At 40.5% G+C, this 14,848-nt stretch overlaps 1 protein-coding gene across 1 annotated transcript in view; it reads left to right on the top strand.

Moving 5' to 3' along the window:
- SPIDR (scaffold protein involved in DNA repair) overlaps positions 1–14,848 on the top strand; it is a 304,656-nt gene that overhangs the window by 14,076 nt on the left and 275,732 nt on the right. Inside the window, exons 4-5 of the mRNA XM_075270511.1 lie at positions 989–1,174; positions 2,412–2,581. Coding sequence (XP_075126612.1) covers positions 989–1,174; positions 2,412–2,581 — 356 coding nt within the window. The remainder of the gene's footprint in view (positions 1–988; positions 1,175–2,411; positions 2,582–14,848) is intronic.

The following is a 14,848-nucleotide window of genomic DNA, read 5'->3' as shown; positions in this document are numbered from 1 at the left end:
TTCACCTGTACTATGCTGTTTTCCGAACACCCGTTCTCCTCTACAGGGGTTACAGGAACAGTGTAGAGCAGCATTATTTAACTGTTGCCATAGGGTTTGGGACAAGGAATAATTATTCCTATCTCGGCAGCAATTTGCCAAGATGGGCATAACCCATTACCTATAAGCAGTAGGAGCTTTTGTATGTATCTTTGTCTCTGCAGCAGTTTACTTCTTCCCCTCCTCTTTCTATATACTTATATAGGCAGCAGCTACAACCTGATCCCTCAGTGAGCTTTAATGAAGATGGATTTGGGAGCTCAAAACTTGGACCCCTGCTGATTAAAAATCTACTATAACAAAATTTTTTATGAAACTGTAGATATTCAGTATTTTTAGGTTCTTTGTTGTTGCAAACGCCCTGTAATACATCCTCTAAAACACTATTACAGTTACAATATAATCTAAGTGACTGTCCATACATACCCATTTCAACTCCACTTTGAAATGGCTGTTTCCTTGTAATAGTCCCGACAGTGATATTAGTGGCCATTCAACTGGATGGGACCACCTAATACATCCATATGCCCTAATATGGATATCGAAAGGGGCTGTTTTAGTTAGGTAAACCCGTTAATTGGAAATTCCCAGCAGGGGTTGTTAATGTTTGGGCATGCAGAGAACAAACAAGACATTGTAAAGAGCCATTGTTGCACAGAACTTCACAGAACTTAATCACTCCGCCATCAGTGTTGTAAAGAGCTGGGATAGATAAGCCCACCTGTGTTGTCATCATTAGGCCAGTAGAGGGCAGCAAAGCAAAACAACAAACCATGACACAGACAGAAAAATTGGAAATACTTTGAGGGCAATAAAATGTACATTTTTTTTGTAGTTGCAACTTTCTTTGATGATGATGAAAAATAATTTGACATCAGTCCTGTCTTTTATTTTTTTCTATTCAGAAGTGAGAAGGAAACCTTTAAACATATATTTTGTGTTCTTACAGAAACTTCAGCAGATGAAAGTCTGAAAGATCCGGCTGATATAGTTTGGAGCTCCAGTGATAATGACTGGTCAAATGATGGCAGTAACCAGACAATGTCACTACCTAATATTTCAGATGTATCCCCACAAAGTGCAATAACATCACAAGACCTAAGTATCTCTCCTTCTAATGACAGATCAAGTGTTGGTAAGTGTCTTGCCAGAAATTCACCTTTCTTCTCTATATAACACCTGCAGCTTCTGTTCCGGATACAGAGTAATGAAATCTAATCTCCTGATACACGCCTTTATATTAAGGTTGTACAGTATTAAATGTGATTCTAATAGTTATGCTAAACAAACGTTTAATAATGAAATATATCTATGGTAGTGGAAGGTTTTATTCCAGGTGTAAGATTGGTGAAAGACTATGTGCCCTGAATGGAGAGCTGCACTTTGAGTGTGTCTGTATTCTGACAGGGTTCATACAGTTCTTGGATTAGATTTATGGCCATTTATTTGAATTAGCTCTTCACCATGGAATATGCCGCCTGCCATTTTCCTGGTAAAATCAGCTGTGTCCCAGTTTCAGGAACCCATCCTGAAGGTGTTAAGCTTATAGTAACTTAATCATAGGGGCCTTTGTTACAGATGCTGTTGTATTTTTCATCAAGTGCACAGACTATTGTCAGTATCTGATAAGTCGTATACTAAGTATACAGACAGAAGCAGCCCTGCTCCTATTCAAGTGAATGTGAATGTAAGTGGGGTTGAAGTCCCAGGCAACATCAATACAGTGTCCCTACACTGTATGGAGCTTCTGGTCCACATAGTGTAGCTATGGTGTCTGAAACTGCAGCCCCACACTCCCACTCCTTAGTATATGGCTTCTGGTGGCTGCATCATTATTTCTGGTGACAGAACCAGACCAATATGATACTGATCCTGGACAACCCCTTTAATCATTGCTTTTTATGTTATCCTGGTATTTTCTGGCATTCCACATTCAGCCCGCAGAGCGTCAGTGTGCTGTATGTCTTTTCACAGCCAGGACTCCTATGCTCAGAGATATGTTAGAAAGGGCTCCTCAGTTCTTCAGCTCCCAGATACTTTACTGGCTGTCAGTGGTAGACTGCCACTTAGTGTGAAGACAAAAACTGTATACCGTATTTGCGATCAACATCTTTATCATCTATCTATCTATCTATCTATCTATCTATCTATCAAAAGCTTATAAGGCTGTTCTAATCATTATCGTGGCTGTGTTGGATTTATCACCAACGAGCACCAGCGCTGCCGACAGACCCATCCAATAATAATGGGACTTATCATTATCAACAATGGCCTGTGCTCTTGATGGGAAATACAACAGAATCTGCAACAGAGAATCTTTTTATAAAATTACTAAATTCTTTATTACAGTGCTTGTTGTGTTTTTATTGTAGGTGATGTCCCTCAGATTACTGACTGGCAAGATGACAGTGACTTGGAGGGTGATCATGAAGAGGGCAATGTGAAGGATGTGGCTGAAAGTGAGCTGGAGATCTCAGACTCTGAGTCAGTGTCCAGTGATGTGTCCTACTCCAAGAGACACAGTGACGTAGAAGCTCTGAAAGTGAGTTCTGCTTTTTTCACTGTTCACGAAAAATCTAGGAGTTGCTTGTTTCTTATACAGTTGTTACTTACATGAGTCATATCATGAACTTCTGTATTTTTAATATTAGATGAGACTAGGATGTTAATACAGTGCATGTTGCTATGCTTGGTAGACAACAAAGAGGTTGCAGAAGTTACAGCTGATTGTGGACGTGCTGGGTATTAGATCCTTACTGATCTGATATTCAGGGCCTATCCTGAGGATAAGTCATCAGTAGAGATGAGCGAACAGTGAAATGTTCGAAATTCGATTTGAGTAGCCGCTCAATACTCGACTGTTCGATCGAATATCGAACCCCATTATAGTCTATGGGGAATAAATACTTGTTAAGGGGGAAACCACTATTCGACTCAGGAGGGTCACCAAGTCCACTATGACACCCCAGGAAATGATGCCAACACCCTGGAATGCAACTGGGACAGCAGGGGAAGCATGCCTGGGGGCATCTAACATGCCCAAGTCACTGTATTACGTCGGTATCCCTGTCAACTTGTGATATGCGGGAGCTGACTTTTTCCCATAGGAATGCATTGACTAGCGTTGATTGGCCGAATGCCATACAGAGTACAGCATTCGGCCAATCAACTCTGGTTCTGATGGAGGCTTGTCTGTGAGGAGGCGGAGTCTAAGATCGGTCCACAGCAGTCTCCATTTTGGTCTGATCTCAGATGTAGCAGCGTTGAGGACACGCTGAGCTCTGCTACACCCTCAGATGCAGCAGAGCTGACTGTGTGCTGAACCCTGCTACATCTCAGATGTAGCAGAACTGGTTGTGACTGGAGTATAAGACTTGATGTAACAGCAGAATAGTGACTGTAGCTCTAGATGTGACTTGATTACAAGACATACTGTAACAGCAGAATAGTGACTGCAGCTCTAGAGGTGACTGGAGTATAAGACATAATGCCGAATGCTGTACTCTGTATGGCATTCCGCCAATCAACGCTGGTTAATGCATTCCTTTGGGAAAAAGTCAGCTCCCGCATATTGCAAGCTGACAGGGATCCCGAACCAGATAGAGTCCCAAAGAGCTGTGTGAGTAACATTCCCACCTAAATAAAGGTAATCCCTAGCTAACCCTGCCTATACATCTATCCCTGTCTCACAGTCACATAGTTCACGGTCTCATATGACCCGGATATGAAATCCACTATTCGTATAAATTGGAGGTCTCACCTGATTTAGCCAGCCAATTACTTTTTCCGATTTTTTTTTTTTCGATGTCTCCGTTGTCGTAGTTCTTGTCCCACCTCCCCTGCCCTGGGAAGGTGGGAGGGGAATCAAATTTTTAGTCAGTTTGCCACGTGGTGTTCAACTGGAATCGAACATCTCGAACAGCCTGATATCCGATCTTACATGTACTCGGTCGAACGCTGTTCGCTCATCTCTAGTTATCGGTTTCCAAAAAGATTCAATATAACTTGTCATTTGTTCACTGAACCTTTCAGAGACCGAGTGCTCAAATTGCAACTCTAACCCACAACTTTATCACAAAGTGCCAACACGCAATTTAACCTTAATACTGTGCGAATCCACAATTGCGGACAATTTTAGACCCGTCAAATACGGTGGTGTGAATGGTGCTTTACAGAGCTTTCAATGATACAAAACAACTTTTTGTACTGAAAGGTATAAGTTTGCATTTGGTACTTTTGAACAATTATGTTGACACTTTACATCGCACAGGATCTGTTTTGTAGTGACTGCACAATGTTATTAAAGTACTGTAATAATTTACTAATATCACATCTGCTGTAAAACAGATACTGCGTGATATAAATAATGTGGGGCCCCACACAGTATAATCTGCTCCACCGTGGCTACCACACAGTACATTCTGTTCCACAGATGGCTGCCCACAGAGAGGGCTCTCACACGTGCCATAGGTTTGCCACCATAGCTCTAGGGCAACATTTTTACCCTTGTAGCAAAAGTGAATAGAATGTAGTGTGTAAATGTAACACCAGAGGGCAGCACAGTTCCATTAAACATTATGAGAAACTACTTATAGCTGATTGAGTAAACCAAAGTCACTTTTAGTTTATAAGCAGTAGTTTGTAGTTTTCCATCTGACTATTATCTAATGACATACAGCGTATAGAGTAAGAAGATGGGGCTACTGAACTATTGTGTATAGTAGTAGTAAAAGAATATTCTACATATAATACAAATATCGCCTAATAACAAATATCTTTCTGCATAAAATTAGTTTAAGGATATCTTTTCTGGGGACACTAAATAACAGGCTTGGGCTTTATTTACGTGTCCATTTTTCTATTATATCAATGTAAACGGTTTCCATATAATTCTACATGTCTCTGGTAGCAACACACTGGCTGGCCATGGCTCTCCCTGGCAGAATCTGCTGTGGTGCCAAGAGCTGGAGTCATGGTGAAGAGCTGATCACCCAGGAGGGTGTATTTTTTCAGGGACAGCCCATTATTACAATCAGAGCGCCGGTCACTAGATATATGATGATCCTTTTGACAGGTTTAATTTTTTTTAAATTCTGCATTTAACTAAGTAAAGGAACGGTCCCATATGAGAGAGTCTTTTTCTGAATACAACCCCTGAGTTGATCAGCTTGGTTTTGCTCTTGGCACCTCAAACAAACCTCTAATTTTTTGGGGCAATGTCCTAGCTAGAAAGCTATTTGCAGGTAGTATTACATGACAGCTATTCACTTAAGTAGAAGACCATGTCATATGTGGTCTGCTCAAGTCCACCAGAACTTATGATGCTCCTACAAAACAGCTCTCTGTTCTACAGATACAGAGGGATCCTGCGTTTGGTACCTCTTCTATGATGTCCATATGCCCTACCCAGGTATATGTACAGGGGTTGTCTTTGTGAGGCAACGCCTTTAATACTCGGCATTAGAGCAAATGGCATACCTATAAAGTATGTGACCCTGCCATTAAAGAGAAACTTTCTTGCCCTGTGATTATTTTACTAGGTATTCCCTGATAGTGAAAAAATTAAAGACAATTGTAAAACAGAAAGCAAACAAAATTTCTAACACAAGATCATAGAAGGAAATTGTGATTTCTAGCTCAGTTTTTATATCCTGCCCTCTCCTTTATATTGAGGGAGTGTAGTTTAATTCCCCTGGCTGCTATTAGTTTGGTGGCTCCTTTTCTAGAATATTTGTGAAGTGTAGACATTGGCATCCTGCCACTATTCTTTAGTTTTCCAAAGAAAATGATTCCTACAGTATGAGAAATGTGTAACACAAAGTCTGATACACGCACTGGCTCTTCCTATACTGAATGAGGTGTAATAATAGTTATGTACCAAAACGCTACAACTCACTACGTACAGTAGACCAATATCCGCCTTACTAGAGTATAATTTGTGCCATATTGCCTAAACATATCAGGGAAACAAGGATCCTTCGTTCCATCAGAAGTTTGCCTTAATGTTATCTGGTATATAGGGTCAAAAAATCATGTCTTATTTTGGACATATATTTCAGCTATTGTACAGTACACCACCTTTCACCTACTTCTACGTCTTACTGTACTCCATCATTTAGTTAATCATTAGTAGCGTTTCCGGTATTGCTATTGCTCAGACCAGATGAGACTGGTAATACCTTTATAATCCTCCAAGGGGAGCCAGAATTCAAGTTATTTGCCATCTGGTAAACTGTTGACACAGCAAAAAAAATAAAAAGCATTAACTGAAAGAAGATAGTGGGGAGGATTTACTAAGACTGGTATTTCCAGTACCAGTTTTAATTCATTTCCCCATTGGGGTAAGATACACCAGAATTATTAAGAGGCTCTGACCTCTTGGTAACTCAGTGGTTAATATTATTGCGTAGCATCGCTGAGGTCCTAGGTTCAAATCTGACCAAGGGCAATATCTGCATAGTCACTAACTCCACACTGCTCCCTCACTTTGGGTCTCTGTGACAAACGTGTTACAAAGACTGGCAAGCACATTAGAAAATTGAGAAAGTGTTGCAATTTTTGGTGCATTTTTTTAATGCAAACAGCAGTACATCAAGAAGGCACCACTTTTGCACCAGAAACCTGGCATGACTATATTTAGTAAATTCCCCCCCCGAAGTGTGTTTGTTCACTGTGAAGCCGTTCCCCTGTATTCGTTGTTATACTGTATTAGCCTATGTTCACATTACATTGGTTTGGTCTGGACAGAGGAGAGATGGTGTTCTTTTGGCTTTAGTAGCAGTATTTTTGTAGTATGAAAAAGCATAGTAAAATTAAGATATTCTTATACAAAAATAAAGTTAAAAGTGTATGCTGCAATACTTTTTTTTTTTCCTTCTTCCTTTTTTTTTTTTTTTTTTTTTTTTTAACAATACAGAATATGCCACTTCCACGGCTGCATGTGGCTCCAATGCAAGTTCTTCTGTATCCTCCCTGTGAATGTACTACCAGTGCATTTGTGTGGATGGCAGTCCATTCACTTCTGTGGTGCTTTTGAGACAACGATATTCAACAGCCCCATATAAGTGAAAGGAACACTGGTCGCAGAAATGCACTGGCCCTTTGTTCTCATGGAAGAATTTAGGGGATTTTTGGTCTCCGTACTCCTGATTGGGGTCTGACAGCGATCTAACTTAGGAGATAGGGGAAAAGTATCTGTAATGGCAAAATCCCTTAAAAAACCCAGTGTCATATTATTGTTTATCAGAGACAAGGGACTGGTGGATTGTGAAAGAGACCAGGAGCAGTCTGTCTCCACTAGAGACCAGGAGCAGTCTTTCTACACTAATCTACCTGCCCTCACATACTGACCACTGACAGGATAGAGATACCAAACTCTAACAGGGAATATAAAATCCTAGGTACGTTCACCTGTAACACACCTAATGTAGTGTATTTAATAATATGCACCAAATGTTCCACTGAAAATCTGTATATTGGAGAGACCGGTCAGAAGCTTAGAGTGAGAATGAACGCACATCGCCATACGATTAGAGAACAAAGACTGGACCTTCCTGCACCAAAACATTTCTGCAATGAAGATCATAATATCATCAATGACATGAAAATTTACATTTTAAGTAGGAATTTTAAATCAAGGAAACAGAGACGGATTTATGAGTACAAGTGCATGACCCTATTTAACACTCTGGAGAATGGAATGAATCTTTCACATGGGTTCATGTCATCCTACAGAAATTGCTGAACTTAGACAGCCATAAAGATAAGAACCTGGGAACTGTTTACGTGTACATACCAATAAGCCTCTTCCCCCTTCCCCCCTCCCTCCTAAAATCCTATCCCTATGTGTCCTGTTGTACATAAATATGCAGCTTTCAGAAATTGTTTTTAGTTATATCTGAAGAAGCCAAAGAGCTTCGAAACTTTATAATCTGTCATCATTATGAGTTAGCCATTAAAAAAAAAAAAAAAGGTATCATCTACTGAAGACTTTCAAGGTTTTTTTTTTTTTTTTTTATATTTCCTACCCACTGGCTAACACAGTACAAAAACATTTTCCTTATACACTAATCTACAAACCTTACACTAATCCCTACTTTCGAAATAATATAATTAATCACTAAGTCATGCGACCACCCCAGAGACATTTTCTGATTAGCTAGTGACAATCCCTTTCCCCGTTTCTTGAAACAGAATGTCACTACTAATTCCCCCTCCCCTCATTCACTTCTTCCTGGGGGACGGCTGCTCCTCCTTTGCTGATTCTGTCTGATTCGCTCTTCTCAAAACAGATAAAACCATATGCATTTGTGGACCCCACTGGATTAATGGGAGCCAAAGATTAAAGAGCACCTTGCACCACCTCCAGCTCGAGTCTTTATCCTTTAATAGGCGTATCTCCACTGATTCCGGTGCAGTTGCAATTTTTTTCTCCAGTCTCTGCCATCCCCATGCAATCAATGCAGTTAGTTTTGGTACCTGATATGCCAGCTAGATTCTCTAATGTCAAGTATGTGGTGTCAGGCAGAAACGTATGAGCTGCAGTCAGAGGCAGACAGTGTCCCAGCTTAGGATCAGGCACCACAACATTGAAGTTGTTGAAGATGGATACAAATTGAAAGTCTTTTATTTGTATCCATTGTATCGAACATTGCTTTTCTTACTTTTTCTCCATCTTTTTTGGTCCTATGAAGGAACATAAGAAGAGAAAAGTTGCAACCTTTGACGTTTAGTCATTAGCTAATTAAAAATATTTTTCTAAAGGTTTTTATTCAGACTTTGACATTAGTCCTTTTGTAAGACTCGGGTCACATCATAGAGAGGAACTAGAGCTTTGGTGCATAAAGCCTGCATGTGCATGTAAGCTATAGTGACAGCCAGCAGCATCGTTTCCATTTGTTTTCTTGGGAAGCTTAAGAATTTTGACAATATCAATTCAGATCAATGAGACGGCTGCTGAAATTTCTGCAACAAATCTGGCGCAATTGTGAATATACCCTAAGGCTCAGGTTGTGCTTTGACACTAGTTTGCTCTTTTTGATACAAAATCATGGTAAAACTTCATCTTCAGTGTTTCCATTTACCTTGGGATATTTTAATTTATAGAGAAAGTTGTGCCACAATGTTGCTTTTCACAGAAGTTACAGCTGCCATTATTTTGCTTTGGACGCCTAGCTTTAGGGCTGAACCACACAGACATCTTTCAATTGCTTTTTCACATCCGTATTCAATCAGCTATTTTCCATCTATTACTGTAACTGTTTTTAATTCAATATCATTGACCACTTCATTCTCCTGCTTAAAGGGGGTGTCAAGAGATTTGAAAACTCACACAGGAGACTGCCTCTGAATGCTCCTGCGCACATCATAAAGTTGTCGCCCATAGTCTGGCACCATATGTAACTGCTGAGGTCACCAATTCATTTTCGGTGACTGCTGAGGCCTCTGATTGGCCTAAATGCGTTACAGGACTTCCAGCGGAGACTTCATGCCTCATGCTGGAACTGACAGTTGTGCCGGACACCCAAGTGCTCGGGACAGGTGAATAAATTATCATTTTTTATCAATGTTTCACCTTCCTTGGCCTTGACAAATTCCTAGACAAACCCCAATAACTGTTTGGTATTAACATCCAGTAATGTACAGATTCAGCTGTCCCATTTCAGTAGGACAATCTAACCATCTAGTACAGTGAAGCCTCTTGAAAAGAACAACTCTTTCAGTTTTCCATACATCATTCTTGAGAAGACCTTCTCTCTAGAAGAAAAGTTTTTGATGCAGCTTTGGTGGATGTCTTAGAGAAGTTTTACTGTATGTATATTGGCCCTTTAAAGTTCTTCAGGGATAGTTTCTATACCTTCTTCCTCTGTATTCTATTGCGAATGAACCACAAGTCATGTAATTGGAACCAGCAATTGCCTCCTCCTTCCTCTCCTATATTCATAGCTAGTTACCTGTACTATGGGGGTTACCTGAATACATCATTATAATGGTAAAGCTAGCCCCCGTAATACAGGTAATCTAACACGGGAGATGGACTTGATGGCCTGCTGGTCGCAATCACATGACTTGGGGTCAGATCTAGCCTGGAAACCCATGGTTTGTCCACAGCTGACCCTTTGGGAATAAGTATAGAAAACACCTTTGAAACTGGTTGTCCAGGTATTATGTTAACGTATGTGAGTGACAACACTAATCCATCTCTAGCAACTGCTCTGGTCACTGATCAGTCTCTACAGTCATGTGAGCTTCAGGGCTTCTGGCAACATGGCAGCAATGAATTTGCTTTTTTTTTAAAATTATTTTATTCCTCCCCCAGCCATTCCGCTGTTTGCCTCAGTTCCTGGAGAACCCCTTTAACTCTCTTGGGAGATGTTGGTTTCAGATAAGTCACCACCGATGTTTGCCTTCTTCCACTCTCTCCATTCAGAACACATGCATGCTCAGCAACGTCTACATGCATATTGAAGGTCAGGAGGGATAAGCTATCAGCTGACAGCTATCTAAGGGAGCCTTCACACGGAGTAAACACGCGTGTATTTTTGCAAAATACACGTGTAAAAATAAGACTCCCATTGACTTCAATGACATTTTACAAAAATACACGCGGGTTTACTCCGTGTGAAGGCCCCCTAATATGTATGGCCAACTGTAACTAATGGCAGGTTGTTCTATTTAGTTACTTACGGTGCATTATTATTTCATTAATGTGTTATACAGCAGGCCAGTGTGTAGTTGCACTCTAAGCTGCCATATGATAAAGCTGGCAATGTGTTAATGAGAAGCGAATGTGAGGCCACACATCGAAAGGCGGCTGGCAGGCAGACAGCTTCACTGAACTGTGTTGGCATTTTTCCTCTCTGAGTAAGTTGCATTCAGCTCTTACATAGAAACTGACTTTTTTTTAAATCCTTAAATTGCACATCATTAAGTCATCTGTGAAATGTCATATAAAGGAAACCTGGTAAATAGCTAAACTAAAATCTACTGTACGGGGGAAAAATAACATACTGTATATTCAGTTCAGTAAGATTTTGTAATATTGCGTGGAAGGCTCTGAATGCATTTCACACTTTTCTAGTCATTTCTTGGATGTCCCAGATCAATCCGCCTATTTTGGGACCTGTCTATGATAGTCATTCCTGTAGAATTTAGAGCATTACTTGGTGACAAATCCACTTGGAAAATATCCTAATGCCCGGTTCACACTAGCTCATGTGTTCCGTCCGGAAGGAGTCCGCATGAGGACCTCCCAGACAGAATACAAGCGCAACTGCACAGTATGGACTAGCTTATGTGTTCCGTCCAGAAGGAGTCCGCATGAGGACCTCCCGGACAGAATACAAGCGCAAGTGCTGTGCAGTTAAAGCACATGGACCCCATAGACTATAATATATGTGCTTGCGCGCACTGCCCACACAAATGATTCATGCGGGCAGTGCGCGACAAGCACACGGACCCCGTTATAGTCTATGGGGTCCATGCGCTTTAACTGCACAACACTTGCGCTTGTATTCCGTCCGGGGGGTCCTCATGCGGACTCCTTCTGCACGGAACACATAAGCTAGTGTGAACTGGGCATTAGTTCACAAATAGTTAAAGGTCCATACATATTCTTCCTAATAAACCACCATTTTATCTGTAAAACCATGATCGCTGATCATGAATAATTGTGTGGCTTTGCTGGTAAAATGGCATTAAATTGTGCCAGTATTTAAATGTTACACGTTTGTAAACTGTACCCACTTCATATGGGTGTAGTTTTTGGCTGCATTTGGCTACCTGCAACTTCAGACCGTACCCTGAGGTTGCTGGGTTTTGTTTTTTTTCCGAAAAATTAGATTTATAGAATACATTTTTTTTTTTTTTTTTACATAGTGCTCCTATATTCCACAGTCCTTTTGTATTAAATTGGTAAACACACAGTGAGGGTCGACTAATGTGCATGGAAAGAGACCATCTCCAAAGGTCTGCTGTGAAGGGAACAAGTTTTGGGAAAGCTGTGTTCAGTATGTCTGATTCTTGTTGTTACCCAAACCTGTCTCAAGGAACCCCGATAGGTCTTGTTTAAGGGCCTAACATTTTAGTAACTGCATGCGGCCAAATCCCCAGTTACCACAGACTGTATGAGGCTTAGGCCTCAACAAAGCTTTTTTTTTTTTTTTGTGGCAGATTTGCTGCATTTTTTTGTGCTAAGGCCAGGAGAGGATTGAGCAGAAGGTAGAAGTACAAGCACTTCACATACATTTCCCTTTTTTTTTTTTTTTTTTTTGTAGCCACTCTTGGCTTTGACTCAAAAAACCGCAGCAAAATCTGCAACAACAAAAAAGCTGCGTTTCCACAATGTGGTGTCGTAGGTGATATTGTGACTTGATAATGGCAAAGTATAGTCATTGGCCACAGTGATAGGCCGGTGATTCTGCGGCATGTGGTTGCTGTGTTTTATGGTTGTACCCTTACTATTGATGTCATACTGTTGCACTGGTGATTTAATTCCTTTCACTTAATTATTAATTAGCACATATTTCCTGCATGGTAAATCCTCATATCATGTCAGGTCTTTTGGGGTTCCTCGAGGACATGTTTGAGAAATGCTATCTATTGAAATAAATATGCATGAGTCAACTGGTATGATCTGAGCATGCATGTTTATAAGGGAGTTGGGAGAGAAACTCTTGTAATAGCAGCAGTCTATTAACCATTTCAGTGCATTGAACATACAAACACAGCTTTCATGCACCAAACTAAGCAGTTGCAATGAGCAATTGATAGGACAGTAGGAGAGAGCTGGCATAGAGTACTGTGCATCGTACTTGCTCCTTGCATTCTCAACTTCAGAAGATTTCTTAGCCAGATTGGTTCTGTTCAGGCACTGAAGTCTAGGATCAGATTGACAAACCCATATTAATCTCAGCCCATGTTATTCACAAATCACTTGTCCGCAGTGCAGAAAAGGGTTAGTGTCCATAGCATCATATCAGATCACCTGATCACCGAAAATCTATAGTGTAATTGGTAGCAATGGGTAACATGGGCTAACCATATGGTAAAGCACCTTAGCAGCGTCCCAAAGCTGGTCTGAAAGCAGCGCTGTTTACTGCCGAAAAAAACCTGTGGCTACACATTAATCTCCATAGCATGTTTGTGCCATTTATATGATAATAGAATAAGCCTTCCTGGAGCCTACGAAACCCAGTATAAGCGCTGAGGCTGAACTAGTTTCAGATGTCTAATTGATGCATCGCATGAGAGCTTGCTGGAAGCAACATGATGGTTTGTCTCCTGTGTAATAAAAAAGCTTAGCTGATGTCTGCTCCACATGGACTATACTGTACAGAGGTAAATCTTACCAGCTTACACGTCATTGTTATGGCCATTTTGTGGTCTTGCACTTTGAACAGCTACATTTGACTGTTCCTTTTTTCTCTTCCATTGCCCTGGATTATGTAACAGGCGTCTGAACCTGCTTCACCCTTTAAGTACAGTTTCTATGTATTACAAAATATAGCAGTTTCTTAGTCCTTTTGGACGTGGTTCTCAAGTTATCAGCTCTGGAGGAGCCAGCACAACACAGTTACATAGGTCAGACTTGCCTGAATCCTTTTTTCCCATAAAAATTCATGAATCCATTGCCAAAATGTTAATTGATTTTACAGTATTCAAATGAATAGTCTAAAGCACTGAGGACGACTTCATTGCTCCAAACTGTTACATCCTACACTGCTCTAATATGCCAGTGTGAGCACAAGAACACAAGACCAGGTGAGATTTCAGCAAAGCTCCTAAGGCTAGGTTCACACCAGCACTTGATCTGTGTTCAGATGTTTCTGTCCCGGAACCTGCTTAAAAAATACAAAGAGAAAAGCACTTTTTTCGGACTTCTCAGGCAGAAACCAGGTGGGCTCTATTATAGTCTATGGGGTCCACGGGATTCCGTGGGTAACAACTTTTTTAAGCAGATTAGGTTTCCATTCGGGGGAAACCTAAGGGGACCCCCGAATGGAAACATGACACAGTTGTGAACCTAGTGTATACCTATCGCTTAAAGAAGGGAAGGGAAAAGTAAGGGAGTTCCTGTGCAATGTGGGGCATTGCAGATTGGAACAATGGAGCCGCCCTCAGTGCTCCAGACTGCTCATTTGCATATTAATTAAATGCATATCTTAGCAACAGAAACACAAATTTTCATGGCGAAAAAGGTGTTAAATTTAGGTGACCCTGTCCTAACTGTGTTGCTGGTTTAACCCTTAAGTACTATCATGGTTTCTATCATAATGATATGTCTATAGTAGTGGTGTATGATAGACACCATGATAGTACTTAAGGGTTAATATTCTTTTACCCTGATGACAGACTCTCTTTAATGGATACCCTTAGATTTAGGAGGTAACCTTTCATACTATGGTTATAATGAATTTTCATTGTGTTACCTCTGCCAGTAATAGCTGATGCTAAGGGCTTTATATCGTGAGTCTCCTGTGACTAGCTGAAGATGGGAAAATCCAGAGTTGATTTTTTTGCTTTCAGTTCTGTATACCATGTCCAATTGTATATACATATTCAATATACACATTCTCATAAATGTTCTGCTGCAAAAGCTCCCTCCACCTAATATTTTAGGATATGTCTGATAGAAATGATCCTACTCCTGTAAAGCCCAGTTCACATCACATTTTGCTTTAGTTTTAAAGGACTTATCCACTTTATAATATTGATGGCTTATCCTAAGGTTAGGTTATCAGTAGAAAAAGAGAAAGTTCGCCGGCAACTCTCCGTGGATAAAATATAACTTTTATTGTATACACATCTT

The sequence above is a fragment of the Leptodactylus fuscus genome, chromosome 4 (assembly GCF_031893055.1).
Source record: "Leptodactylus fuscus isolate aLepFus1 chromosome 4, aLepFus1.hap2, whole genome shotgun sequence".
Lineage (NCBI taxonomy): Eukaryota > Metazoa > Chordata > Amphibia > Anura > Leptodactylidae > Leptodactylus > Leptodactylus fuscus.
Note: the sequence above shows the minus strand (reverse complement) of the source record. Positions and strands in the feature narration are given on the sequence as shown.